This window comes from Mobula birostris, chromosome 10 (assembly GCF_030028105.1).
Source record: "Mobula birostris isolate sMobBir1 chromosome 10, sMobBir1.hap1, whole genome shotgun sequence".
NCBI classification, from domain to species: domain Eukaryota; kingdom Metazoa; phylum Chordata; class Chondrichthyes; order Myliobatiformes; family Myliobatidae; genus Mobula; species Mobula birostris.
The window spans coordinates 42,360,795-42,374,010 of NC_092379.1; the positions used below are offsets into that span (position 1 = coordinate 42,360,795).

The 13,216-nt window shown below is 44.4% G+C and overlaps 1 protein-coding gene across 1 annotated transcript in view; it reads left to right on the top strand.

Moving 5' to 3' along the window:
- Positions 1-13,216, top strand: part of LOC140203628 (serine/threonine-protein phosphatase 2A 65 kDa regulatory subunit A beta isoform-like) — an 83,838-nt gene that overhangs the window by 49,177 nt on the left and 21,445 nt on the right. Inside the window, exons 8-11 of the mRNA XM_072269676.1 lie at positions 867-981; positions 3,359-3,429; positions 4,344-4,478; positions 9,527-9,700. Of these exons, the coding sequence (XP_072125777.1) occupies positions 867-981; positions 3,359-3,429; positions 4,344-4,478; positions 9,527-9,700 (495 nt within the window). The remainder of the gene's footprint in view (positions 1-866; positions 982-3,358; positions 3,430-4,343; positions 4,479-9,526; positions 9,701-13,216) is intronic.

Genomic DNA, 13,216 nt, shown 5'->3' on the forward strand with positions numbered 1-13,216 from the left:
TCATCAGGACTGGAAAGGAAGGGGAAATATGCCAGAACAAGATAAAGGTTGCCAGAGCACTTGTGAAATTGGCACCAACCCATTATTGGAAAACAATTGCATTAGAACGATACAGAGTTTATTGTATTTATAAAGTTCTGCTATCATTGCTAATGACAGACCATCACAAAAGGCACTTTCTATGCTCAAGATCACGTATAAACTAATCTTGCAATGAAGTCTGTAGCTAAAGTATAGTTCAGATTTTTAATTTTGAAGTTCATATTTTCAGAGTACATACATGTCACCACATAAAACCCTGAGATTCATTTTCCTGTGGGCATACTCAGCAATTTCTATAGAATAGTAACTGTAAACAGGATCAATAAAAGATAAAGTACAAATGCAAATATAAATAAATAGCAATAAATAACAAGAGTATGAAATAACAAGATAAAGAGTAATTAAAGTAAGATCATTGCTCGTGGGAACATCTCAATTGATTCAGTGTACTGATCCCCTGTAGTTCAAGATCCTTATGGTTGAAGGGTAATAACTGTTCTTGAACCTGGTGGTGTGGGTCCTGAGGCTCCTGCAGCTTCTACCTGATAGTTGAGGGGTAATAGCTGTTCTCGAGCCTGGAGGTGTGGGTCCTGAGGCTCCTGTACCTTCTACCTGATGATTGAGGGGTAGTAACTGTTCTTGAACCTGGTGGTGAGGGTCCTGAGGCTCCTGCACCTTCTACCTGATGGCAGCAGCGACACGAGCGTGGAAAAGAAAGATGGTGTTGTCTTTGTGATTCCTCTGTTCACGTGTTAATGCACAGATTGCTGCTATTGAAACCCGCTCTATCTTTGTTACTCATTTGGTTTCTCTTGCCTTTAAAGCTTCAGAAAACCGTGGGTCCTGAAATTGTGGAAAATGATCTGGTTCCTGCTTTCCAAAACCTGTTGAAAGATTGTGAGGCTGAAGTGCGAGCAGCTGGGGCCAACAAAGTTAAAGGTTGGTTGGGAATTCTCATTCTTGTCTTTTCCATCCGGTTTAAGATGTTGTTGGTGAAGCACAGTGACAACTTTCTGGCAGCAGAAACAACTATCAATTACTTCATTAATAGACTCTTGTTCTGGGCAATGACACTGCAATCTGTGCCTGTAACTTTCCTAGTGGAGACGAGGCCTTTGATCCAGCTGTACAACCTGGCATTTTGCAGTGCAGTCCTGAACATTATTTGCTTACTTTTCTTGTCTGCACAATTTGTCTTTTTTTCCTGCGCATTGTGTGATTGATGGTTTTCTGTCTTTAATGGGTTCTGTTGGGTTCCTTTGCTTTGTGGCTGCCTGTAAGGAGACAAATGTCAAGGTTGTGTATAGTACGCATGGTGGTTGCACATTTTGTCCGACGATGACAGGAAACCTGTGCGGGAGAGTTTTTAAAATGGAAAAGCCTTTGCACTGTGGCAGTTCCACTCTCTTGGCCTCAGAAGTCCGGGTCCAGTGGTATGAACAAGCGCCAGAAGAAACAGGGGTCTTCTTGTTTGCAGTGGATGACCAGGACGCTTTCTGTGTCTTTTCATGCCCCTCGCTCTCCACAGCGCGATGCAGAGCCACCTTCCTGGCCGTTGGGCTTTACTGTAGATCGCACCCGCCCAGTCCGCTGAGGCTGACTTTGCGTGCTAGGACTGGCTTGTCCGAATCTCACTGGAGTATGAGACTGCTGTCACGTGCAAATGGCTGCTTGCAGCCACAGGGGAGAGATGAGTGTCCGGTGGCGAGCAAAGGTGAGTGAGCTGCCCCGGAATGGACACGACAAGCCCCTTCACCAGAGGTGCGACCCCTTCCCTGGACACCCCTGAACTTTGAACTCCTGTGAAAGATGTAAACAAGGTTGAAAGAATGCAGAGAAAATTTACAAGGATGTTTCCTGGTCTGGAGGACCTGACTTAGAAGGAAAGATTGAATAGGTTAGGACTGTATTCTTCAGAATGCAGAAGACTGAGAGGAGATTTGATGGAGGTACAATATTATGGGGGCGTATGGATGGGATAAATGCAAGCAGGTTTTTTCCACTGAAATTGGGTTGGACTACAACCAGAGGTCATGGGTTAAGGGTGAAAGGTGACAAGCTTAAGGGGAACATGAGGGGAAACTTCTTCACACAGAGGGCCATGAGAGTGGAACGAGCTGCCAGCACAAGTGGCCCATGCAGTTTTGATTTCAATATTTAAGAGAAGTTTGAATAGGTACATGGATAGTACGGATATGGGGCGGGGGGGTGGTTGTGGTCCTGGTGCAGGCAGATGGGAGTAGACAGTTTGAATTGTTCAGAATGGACAAGAGGGACCAAAGGGCCTTTTCTGCGCTGTGCTTTTCTATGACTCTATTTAATGTGGTACCACATATCCAGGTGACACTTCTCCAAGTGAGAACAGCATGCCAGCATGCCTCCCCTTTGGCATCCTGATCTGATCCCAGAACTGGATGACAGCAAATGGAAAGGAATTGTGTGCCACTTGACTTCATGTTTCGATGGTGGCTGCTCCTTACAAAGTGCATTTCATTGCTTGTGCAGAGTCTTGAAAGGTTGTGAGATTGTGAAAAAGAGTGAATGCTGTTCTTTACGTTTGTACCACTGACTGCCTAACCCGAGGCCCTCCGTTGGTCAGGGTCCACCATGGATGTTACGTGCAGCTGTCTACGTGATACGTAAGCCAGGGCAGTATGATATGGAGAGTAAGCTGTTGCCCATGTAGCAGGCTCCCCCTCTCCACGCATCTGATGAGTCCAAAGGATCGGCAGAGACCGATACAGTTTGGTACCAGTGGCATCGCAGGAGTTGCCAGTCAGCGTTGAACTCAACGTAGGATTGCCTCGGAGAATCCGGCTCCGGATTTTTCCCTTGGGGTTTACTCCCGGGAAAATGTACAGATGTACCAAAATTGAACCTGTGCTGACTCTTGATGTTTACACTGTAGGTGCTGGCCTTGCTTTTCCTTGTGCGACTTAAATAGTGCTTCAGAATGTATGTTTTCTCTTGCCACTATCTTGTGAGAAGATACAAATATTAAGGCAGATGCTTTTCAGCAATTGCTTAATCTGTTAAACTTTATTGATTTATCATTGTGGTGAGAGTGTGGAACGAGCTGCCAGCGCAAGTGGTGCGTGCAAGCTCGATTTCAACGTTTAAGAGAAGTTTGGATGGGTACGCAGATGGTAGTGGTATTGAGGGCTATGGTCCAGATGCAGGTTGATGGGAGTAGGCAATTTAAATGGATCGGCACAGAATAGATGGGCTGAAGGGCCTATTTCTGTGCTGTACTTTTCTCTGACTCCATTGTTTTGTTTGAGAATAACTCTCTAACATGCAGTACTCTATCTTGCAGATTTCTGTGAAAACTTGCCAGTAGATTGCAGGGAGACTGTCATAATATGTCACATCTTGCCGTATGTTAAGGTAATATGCCTTCTCAAATTCTTGGCTGGTTATACAGTCTATCTAAAATTAATGTAGCAACTCATCTCATTCACTTCAGGAAAAAGTCCCTCAGTATTTTGGGTGGGTCTGAAACGAGGATTCAGGCACCATTTATCAGTGTGAACTGTTTGTAACTGGAAAAGCTCAGTGTCCAAGCACGAGTCACATCTTGCCCCCTCTCCCGTCCCATTCTCCTCTCCTGTCCCATCCCCCTCTCCCACTCCCTCCCCATCCCCCTCTCCTGCTCCCTCCCCCTCTCCCAAAGGGCTGAGTTCTGCCGAAGGGTTTTGGACTGAAATGTCGACTGTCCTTTTCTCCATAGGTGCTGCCTGGCCTGCTGAGTTCCTCCAGCATCTTGTGTGTGTTGCTGGTTTTTTAACATGGTGTTGGCTGCCTGGAGTGATGGTAGAGGCAGATATATCGGGGACTTTTAATGACGTTTAGATAAGCACACGAATGTGAGGAAAACGGAAGAATATGGACATCGTGTAGATTAGATTGCCCACTTGATTAGGAATTTAAGTATAATATTGTGGGTTATGGGGCCGGTTCTGTTCCATGATTTATATAAACTAGAATATCAAACTGTAAAAGAAATTATTTAAGAATGATCCATGACTGACCAGGTGGATCATAAGAACGTGGATCAGGATGGCATCATGAGTGAGATATCAAATGACAAACAAGAGAAAATCTGCAGATGCTGGAAATCCGAGCAACACACACAAAATGCTGAAGGGACTCAGCAGGCCAGGCAGCTTCTATGGGGAACAGTACAGTCGACATTTCTGTAGGTGCTGCCTGGCCTGCTGAGTTCCTCTAGCATTTTGTGCGTGTTGACTGAGATACCTGTCTGGGTTTTCATTTGATCATTTTTTGTGTTTCTTTTCCAGGAACTTGTGTCTGACACCAATCAACACGTGAAGTCAGCTCTGGCCTCTGTTATTATGGGCTTGTCCACCATCCTGGGCAAGGACAGCACTGTTGAGCACCTGCTTCCCCTGGTCTTGGCTCAGCTCAAAGATAAGGTAATTTTATCATGAAGTACAAACTTTAACATACCCCTTGCGTGACTGGTGGCCATCGTGGATAATATTTGATTAGCCTACCGAAATCAGGCTAACACCAATGGAGAGCTTTCTTCTGTGTGCTGTTTGGAAGCTGTTGTCAAGTCCAGAGTGCTGAGGAAAGGTCGCTTATTGTTCATTAGGCGATCAAAAAGTTGGTTGTCATCTCTGGAACTTGTACATCTGCTGAAGGTGACGAGCAGTCCATGCTCCACCACAAGATACAGGTATCTGGATAAGTGTGCCAGAATGGGACGTGTTGCAACACAGACTGATGTGTCTAGGCTTTTACTCTCACTGATATCGATTCCTGGAAGGGGACAGCAGTTGGCCCATGTTCATCTGCTTTCTTTCCTGTTGACAAACATTGTAACTGCCGTTTGCTTGGAGCTGTGCGGTGATGTCCAGCATTCTAAAGTGTTATAATCACAGATTCTGCAGATGCTGGCAATCCACAGCCACACGCGTGCACACACACATACACACACACACAATGCTGGAGGAACTCAGCAGGTCAGGCAGCATCTATGGAGGGGAATGAACCCTTGGGCTGACACCCTTCGTCAGGACTGGAAAGGAAGGGGGAAGGCACCAGAATAAGAAGGTTGGGAGGATGGGGGGAGTACAAGCTGGTAGGTGATAGGTAGACCAGGTGATGGGAAAGGTTGGTGTGTAGGGGAGGGGAGTTGAAGGCAGGTGATGGGTGGGAAAGGTAAAGGGCTGGAGAGGATAGATAGTAGGGGAATTAAGGGTTATGGGGAAAAGGCAGGTAGGTGAAGCTGAGTTTATGGACAGGTCAGCCATGATCTTACTGAATGGCGGGGCAGGCTTGATGGGCCGGATGGCCTACTCCTGCTCCGATTTCTTATGTTTTTATGAATCATGAATGGAATAACAACTGTTTCTTCCACCGGAGTCTCTCGAACTGTTCTTTTAGTTTGAGAGCTTCAGATAAGAGCAAATGTGCAGTGCGTTCTTTAGAAGCAGTGATGTGAGCTGGTTTGTAATCTGAGTGCATATTGGATTAAAGATGAATCGGTTAATGGTGTGATGGAGCTGTTATTTCTCCATCCATCAAGTTCCTTGTTTATTTTGGCGTGAACTTAAACAAAACTGTTGCATGTGCAAATTCTGGATTTTTTTAATTTATATGGAAATTTGCATTCTTTCATTATTTTTACAGAATTAAGATTATTTTTAAAAATGTAAAAAAAATCTCTCCCCTCTCCTCTCCTTCCTCAATTCCCCACTCTGAGCTTTTACTTCTCACCTGTCTATTACTTCTCCCTGGGTCCCCACCTCCTTCCATCTCTCCTGTGGTCCACTCTCTTCTCCTCTCCTCTCTCAGATTCTTTCTTCTCCAGCCATTGACCTTTCCCACCCACCTGTCTTCACCTAACACCTTCCAGCTGGCCTCCTTCCCCTCTCCTCACCTTTATATCCTAGCATCTTCTGCCTCCCTTTACAGTCCCGATAAAAGGCCTCGGCCTGAAACACCGACTGTTTACTCATTCCCATAGATGCTGCCTGAGCTGCTGAGTTCCTCCAGCGTTTTAGGTGAATTGCTCTGGACTTCCAATGTCTGCAGACTTGATTCCCTTCATGTGCTACACCCGAAAAGATTCCCCAAATGTCAGAAATGCCTCGATTTTCCAGGCACAGCTGACAGATTCAAAGTGTACATCTTCAAATTGGCAGCTGTTAATTCAAGCCTTGAATTATTTGTTAGTTTGAAATGAAATCAAGAAAAAAGCCTGCCGAATCATGATTTGAACTGTTGGATAATTTAATAGTAATTATTATCTTGCATCTATTTATGCCAAAGGTGCAGAAAGATTTCTCAAACACAGAAATTCAAGTGTTTTTCTTTTGTGAAATGCAGCTTTTCACAAAATGACCGTTGTTTCCTCCCATGGCCCTCCCGAGGAGCTCGCCTGCACTCAGGGAGAGTGAACGGACAATAAATTAAGACTCAGGAACAGAATTAGGCCACTCAGCCCATCGTGTCTGCTTAGCCATTCCATCATGGCTGGCTTATTACCCTCTCGGCCCCATTCTCCTGCCTTCTCCCCCGTAACCTTTAACACCCTGACGAATCAAGAACCTGTCACCCTCCACGTTAAGTATACCCAATGACTCGTCCTCCACAGCCTTCAGCGTTGATGGATTCCACAGATCCACCGCCCTTTCCTGAAGAAATTTCCTCTCAGCTCTGTTCTAAATGGACGTCCCTGTATTCTGAGGCTGTGCCCTCTGGTCACAGGAAACCTCCTCTCTGTTCTAGGCCTCTTAATATTCCATAAGTTTCAATGAGATTCACCCCTCTTCCTTCCCGTCTGAACTCCATCGAGGACAGAGCCGGAGCCGTCAAGCACTCCTCCTGTATGTTTCATTCCCAGGATCATTCTCGTGAACCCTCTCTAATATCAGCACATCTTAGATAAAGGGCCCAAAGCTGCTCACTATACCCCCAACTGCGTTCTGACCAATGCCTTATAAAGCTTCAGCATTACCCTTATATCTTTTCTAGTCCTCTCAAAATGAATGCCAACATTCCATTTTCTTTCCGTACCACCAACTCAGCCTGCAAGATAACGTTTAGGGAACCCTGCACGAGGTCTCCCAATTGCCTTTGCACGTCTGATTTCTGAATTTTCTGCCCATTTGGAAAATAGTACATGTCTTTACTCCTTCTACCAAAGTGCATGGCCATACGTTTCTGGTAGTAGGCACCCTTCGATCCCGGGGATGATGGGTTTGTGCCTCTGGTGGACTGTGTCCTCTCCTGGGCAGGAAGGTTTGAAGGACCGGCTCTTCCCATGCAGCAGGCTCCCCCTCTCCACATCACTCATGTTGTCGAAGGGAAGGGCATGCGCCAATACAGCTCGGCACCAGTGTCATCGCAGAGGTTGCCAGAGTGAAGCTGTAAACAACATCAAACTGCCTTAGGGGTTTACCCCCAAAGCCTTTCCCATGGGTGGGCATGACTGCAAGGCAGTGGAGGTTTAAAATCAGGGTTTTCCCTCTCCTAAGCGGGCTGCCGCCCAAGGCTGAGGAATCCTACCTACCAGAAACACTTTCGGTCAGTGCAGTATATTCCAACTGCCACTGCCTTGCTATTCTCCCAATCTATCAAGTCCTTCTACAGACTCTCTGCCCCTCCACCTATCTTGGTATCATCCACAAATGTGACCACCAAGCCATCAATTCCGTTGTCCAGATCATTGACATCTGCTTGAAAAGAAACGGTCACAATACCAACCCCTGTGGAACACTAATGGTCACCTGCAGTCAACCAGAAAAGGCCCCTTTCATTTGCAACTCTTTGCTTCCTGTCAGTCAGGCAATCTTCTATCTTTACTAGGATATCTTCTGTAATACCATGGGCTCTTAACTTGTTAAGGAGTCTCATGTGCGGCATCTTGTCAAACTCCAAGTAAACAGCATCCACTGACCCTCCCTTGTCTATCCTGCCTGTAATTTCCCCTTAAGGAAACCATGCACCTCCAAGTACTGGGAGCCTCGTCCTTAATAATGGACTCCCACATTTTCCCAACCACTGAAGTCAGGCTGAAGGGCCTATAGTTTCATGTCTTTTGCCTCCCTCCCTTCAGAGTGAAGTGACATTTGGAAATTTCCAGTCCTCTGGAACCATTCCAGATTCTAATGACTCTTGAAAGATTATTACTAATGCCTCCCCAATCTCTACAGCTGCCTCTTTCAGAACCCTGCGACTACCTTCAAAACTTTCAGCTTCCCAAGAACCTTCTCCTTAATAAAAGCAACTGCACTCACTTCTGCTAACTGACTCTCGAATTTCTGGCATACTGCTCGTGTGACCATAACTTGGACCATAATGTATAGTACTATGCAAAAGTCTTAGGTGTATATAGCTAGGGTGTCTGAGTTTAGCACGGTCCTGTAGTAATTCTTATATATTGCACTGTGGTGCTGCTGCCGCAAAAAAAAATCAAATTTCTTGACATCTGTGAGTGATGATAAACCTCACAGATGTCTGATATGGGTCTCTGATGTGGACTGAGAGTGGGAAGGGGGCAGGGAGAGGGGAGTTGTGTCCCTGTCCCCCTCTTTTGGTGAATGTCGGTGATAGCGTAGGATGATATCCTGGTTCTGCATTTGTGTTTATGGACTGTGGACTTTTTCAGATTTAGGGTTTTTATATTCTGTTTTCTTCATCGCCTTATTCTTTTCGTTTTGTTGTGTGAGGGGAGGGTGTTTGGGGGTAAAATGCTGTGTTAGTTTTTTGTGCGGGGGATGGGTTGGGGGGGGTCAATGTTGCTATTCCGTTTTATGTGTGGCGGGAGGGGTAGTTTTGGGGATCAGATGATCAGGATGCCATTATTTTTTGTACCAGGGCTGGGGAGGTGTAGGTTTCATGCTTCTCTCTGAGTGACTTTCATCTTCTTTCTTTGCTTGGTGGCTATCTGGAGAAGACAAATTTCAGGGTTGTATTTGGATACGTGCTTTGATCATAAACAAACCTTTGACTCTTTGGTTGGGAAAAGGGGGAAGGGAGCGGGAAGCACCAGAGAGACATTCTGTAATGACCAATAGACCAATTGTTTGGAATCAAATGCCCTTGCTTGTGTTCTCAGGGCTGAGTGTGTCTCCACTCGCACCACACCCTCCTGCCCCTGGCAGTCCACCTCAGCCACCTCTCTCACACCCCTCCCGTGGGTGCTCCACTCTCACCATTCCCAACATCCTGTGCTCCCGCCAGATTTACAAACTTGCTCTCCACTGCACGTTGGCAAGTACAGTTCTGTGCAAAAGTCATTGGCACCCTGGCTAGATGTGCATGTGCCTAAGTACTGTAAGTGTGAAAGTGGCATTCATATTTCTTTTGTGGGATTAATATTTCATAAATGTCCAAGATGATACTTTGAAAGCAGAGAGTCTGGGGAGCGCCAGTGTGTTTGTCAGACAGCGTTCGCAGTATGAATGTTTTTCACCTTTGCTGTACTCAGAAAATTGCCTTTCCTTCCTAGTGCCCTGAGGTCCGTTTGAACATAATCTCCAATCTGGACTGCGTGAATGAAGTTATTGGAATTCACCAGTTAGCACAGTCTCTCCTGCCAGCCATTGTAGAATTAGCAGAAGATGCCAAATGGAGAGTGCGCCTTGCGATAATCGAGTACATGCCTCTTCTTGCAGGGCTGCTGGTGGGTGGTTTATTCTAAAATGTTTTTATAGTCTATTAGCAATGCTTCCATATGGATGATTTGCAGAATGGAAATGATTGCCCATATCAAATTGATACTTTAGTTTAAAGACGGAAATAACTTTGAACATCTTCTTTCCTTTTGCACCAGAAGCAAATGTGCGATAGTAACAATTATACTTGTAGCCCACTGACATGGGTAGTCTTACTTTAGACTCGGGGCTCCCAACCTTTTTTTTAATTGACCATTAACCAAGTAGGGGTGGAAACCCCTGGTTTAGACAATCAGGTTTAGACCCCTGTTTAAGGACTGCGGACTTTGTCAGACTTGGGGATTTTATATTCTGTTTTTATATTGTCTGTTTCTTTTCATTTTGTTGTGCGAGGGGAGGGTGTTTCAGGGTAAAATGTTCTGTTAGTTTTTGTGTGGGGGGTGGGCTGGGATTGTTGCTGTTCCATTTTCTGTGTGGAGGGAGGGGTGGTTTTGGGGGGGGGCTGATGATCAGGATGCCATTCAATGACTTTCATGTTTTTTCTTTGTTTCATGGCTATCTGGGGAAGACAAATTTCAGAGTTGTACATGATAATAAGTGAACCTTTGGCCTGCACATCAAACAGACACAAACAGAAAGGGCAATAAACTCCATACAATCAGATGAGGGGGTGACAACGGTTGTCGCAGAGGAAATAAACAATATCTTTTTGAGATTTTACCAAGATCTGTACAGCTCAGAATATTCAGATTCAGCTCCACAAATACAAACGGAATTTCTCGACTTGTTACAATTTATACCCCGAGATGAAACGTCCTTGACATCACTGGAGTTTAACTTAGAGGCTAAAGAATTGTCTGCAGCTATAACTAACATGAAGGGAGGGAAAACTCCTGGGCCCAATGGAAATTCCGATTGAAATATATAAAATCTTTAAGACTAAACTAATACCACCTCTGCTTGATATGTATCAGGAGTCATTTGACAATGGATCCCTTCCCTCCTCTCTTAATATGGCAGCAATCACACTACTGTTAAAACCTGGAAAACCACCATCCCTTTGTGGATCTTATAGGTCAATCTCACATCTGAACAATGATCTCAAAATTCTCTGTAAGGGATTAGTTAGGAGGCTGGAGCCACTCTTGCCAAAAATGGTCCACCCTGACCAAAATGGGTTTGTAAGGGAAGGCAGGGCTTCCACAACATTCGAAGAGTGCTTAATATACTTTATGAAAAATCTGGAAGCTCCGATAGCGCTATTCTGTCATTGGATGCCAAGAAAGCCTTCGACAGAGTGGAGTGGAATAGGGGGAAAATTTCTAAGATACAGCTTCTGTATTCTAACCCACAGGCTGAAGTTTTAACTAACCTGCTTTTTTCGGCATCTTTTAAACTCCAACGGGGAACAAGACAGGGATCTCCCCTCCTGTTTATCCTGGCCATTGCGCCACTTGCTATGGCAATTTGAAAACAGGCTAACATAGCAGGAATAACTATAGGAGATGTAGAACATCGCATAGCCCTGTACATGGATGACGTAATTTTGTCAGAACAGGGTTTACCTATTTGGGTGTTAAAATTACTCCTACTATTGGTAAAATTATCCCAACTAATTATAAACCTCTCACAGACTCAGTTACTCAACTTACAAACAGATGGACGAAATTGCTCATAAATTTGATTGGACGCATAAACGTTCTAAAAATGTCAATTTTACTGAAGTTCCTGTACCTTTTCCAATCTATCCCACTTTCTCCTCCATCATCTTTCTTTTATTTATTTTTTTTTTATTTTATTTTTATTTGGATAAGGAATTCACAAATATCACGTACTTTTTTCACACATATAACATTTTCCATTTTTTTATATGTATAAAACTACAATTATTTATACATTCTTAAGTACACATTGAGATGATATAAAAGGAAAATAAACATTTAAATAGATAATTATGTACTGTGGTAAATCTAACCAATTAGGCTAAGTAATGGAATTAGTTGTTAAGAAAAATGGTAATAATAGTTTCCATATAACCCTTCTGGACCATTTCCACTGGTCCAAAATGTTGTATATAAGCCTAAGTATCAACCATTGCAGGTGTTTATATCCTAATTTGTTCATGCTTGCTCCTGCCCGCAGACATAATTATCCAATCCCTATGTAGTTATTTACTCTTTCTTTTATTTATTAAAGAAATGTTTTTCTAATTTCATCTGGAATAATAGATGTCCAAGACTCAGGCTTTCCCTGTTATATCTGCCGTATGATAGAGGTGGCTTACAGCTACCAAATCTTATATGGTATTTCTGGGCGGCCCAAATTAGAGCAGGAATGTTTTATTTTGTTAAGGATCACTCCCCTCCTTGGGTCTCAATGGAATCCCAGTTGATCAATATCCCTCTAGAACTATATATGTATTCAGCAAATAAGAAAAACCTGGTCACACAATCTAAAATCCCTTTCTTAAAAAATACAACAATGATTTGGCACGATGCTCTTGCGTAAATGGGTGAGACATCACAGTTATCCCAGTTTACTCCTACCTTTGGTAATGATAGCTCCAGCCCGGCAGAGCGGATCCTAGTTTTAAAACTTGGTCGCCCCGAGGCATAGCTAAGGTGTCTGATCTTTATAATGGCAATTCACTTATGTCTTTTGAAGAACTCAAGGCCACATATGGAATTCCAACAAAACACTTTTTTAAATGCCTTTAGTTGCAAAGTTTTATTATGTCCAGGCAAAGTTACAGTTTGAAGCTCCCTCCTTTATTTACCCTAGAAGACATCACTCTGAAATTATCTGAAGCTAGGGGACAAGTGTCTGAATTATACATGTAAGGGTTTCTTCTTTTATGTTACTTGCTAAGGCTAATAAAATGGCTTCTCTGTACTGTTAACTGCTGAGACAGTGGTTCTCTAGAGCAGCTTGTTTGGGTTATAATTACTGATACAGGAATTGTATTCATTTGCTAACCAATTGGGATAGATGGTATTCTTTCTTGTGTGTCTGTAAGCTATTCTTTTTCGTGGGCTTTGGGCAGAAGGCGTGATGGGGACAGAGAGAGGAGACGCGAGGAGAGAGATGCCGTAAGCTGGGCAACGGCACGGACCCCGAGCAGGAGTCCGAGGCCCAGGGTCTTCAGCGAGGATAGGAGGCGAGGACAGACTCGTGTGGAGTGTTTGGTGGATCACCGAGGGTGGTCCCATTCGTGAGTTGGCGGAGTTCAGAGGACGTTGATTGGAGGAAGGGGGACCCGGTTCTGTAAGAGCTCCAACGAGTGTGCACCGAACTGATAGTTACTGACTTGGCACCTTTATTCTATTTGTTTCTACTAACCCATCAGCAAGAAATACTTATAAAGTGTAATCATTTAATGGCATATGGCGTACTGTCTGTTAATTGGCGGTGTGGGGTACATCACACAGCATCCACACAGACCTGATCTCCCCGTTTGGCGGGGCTGAAGGCTGCTCCCCCTAGACGAAAGCGAGCTGAGCGAGTCTAGGCTTACCAGGGGGCTA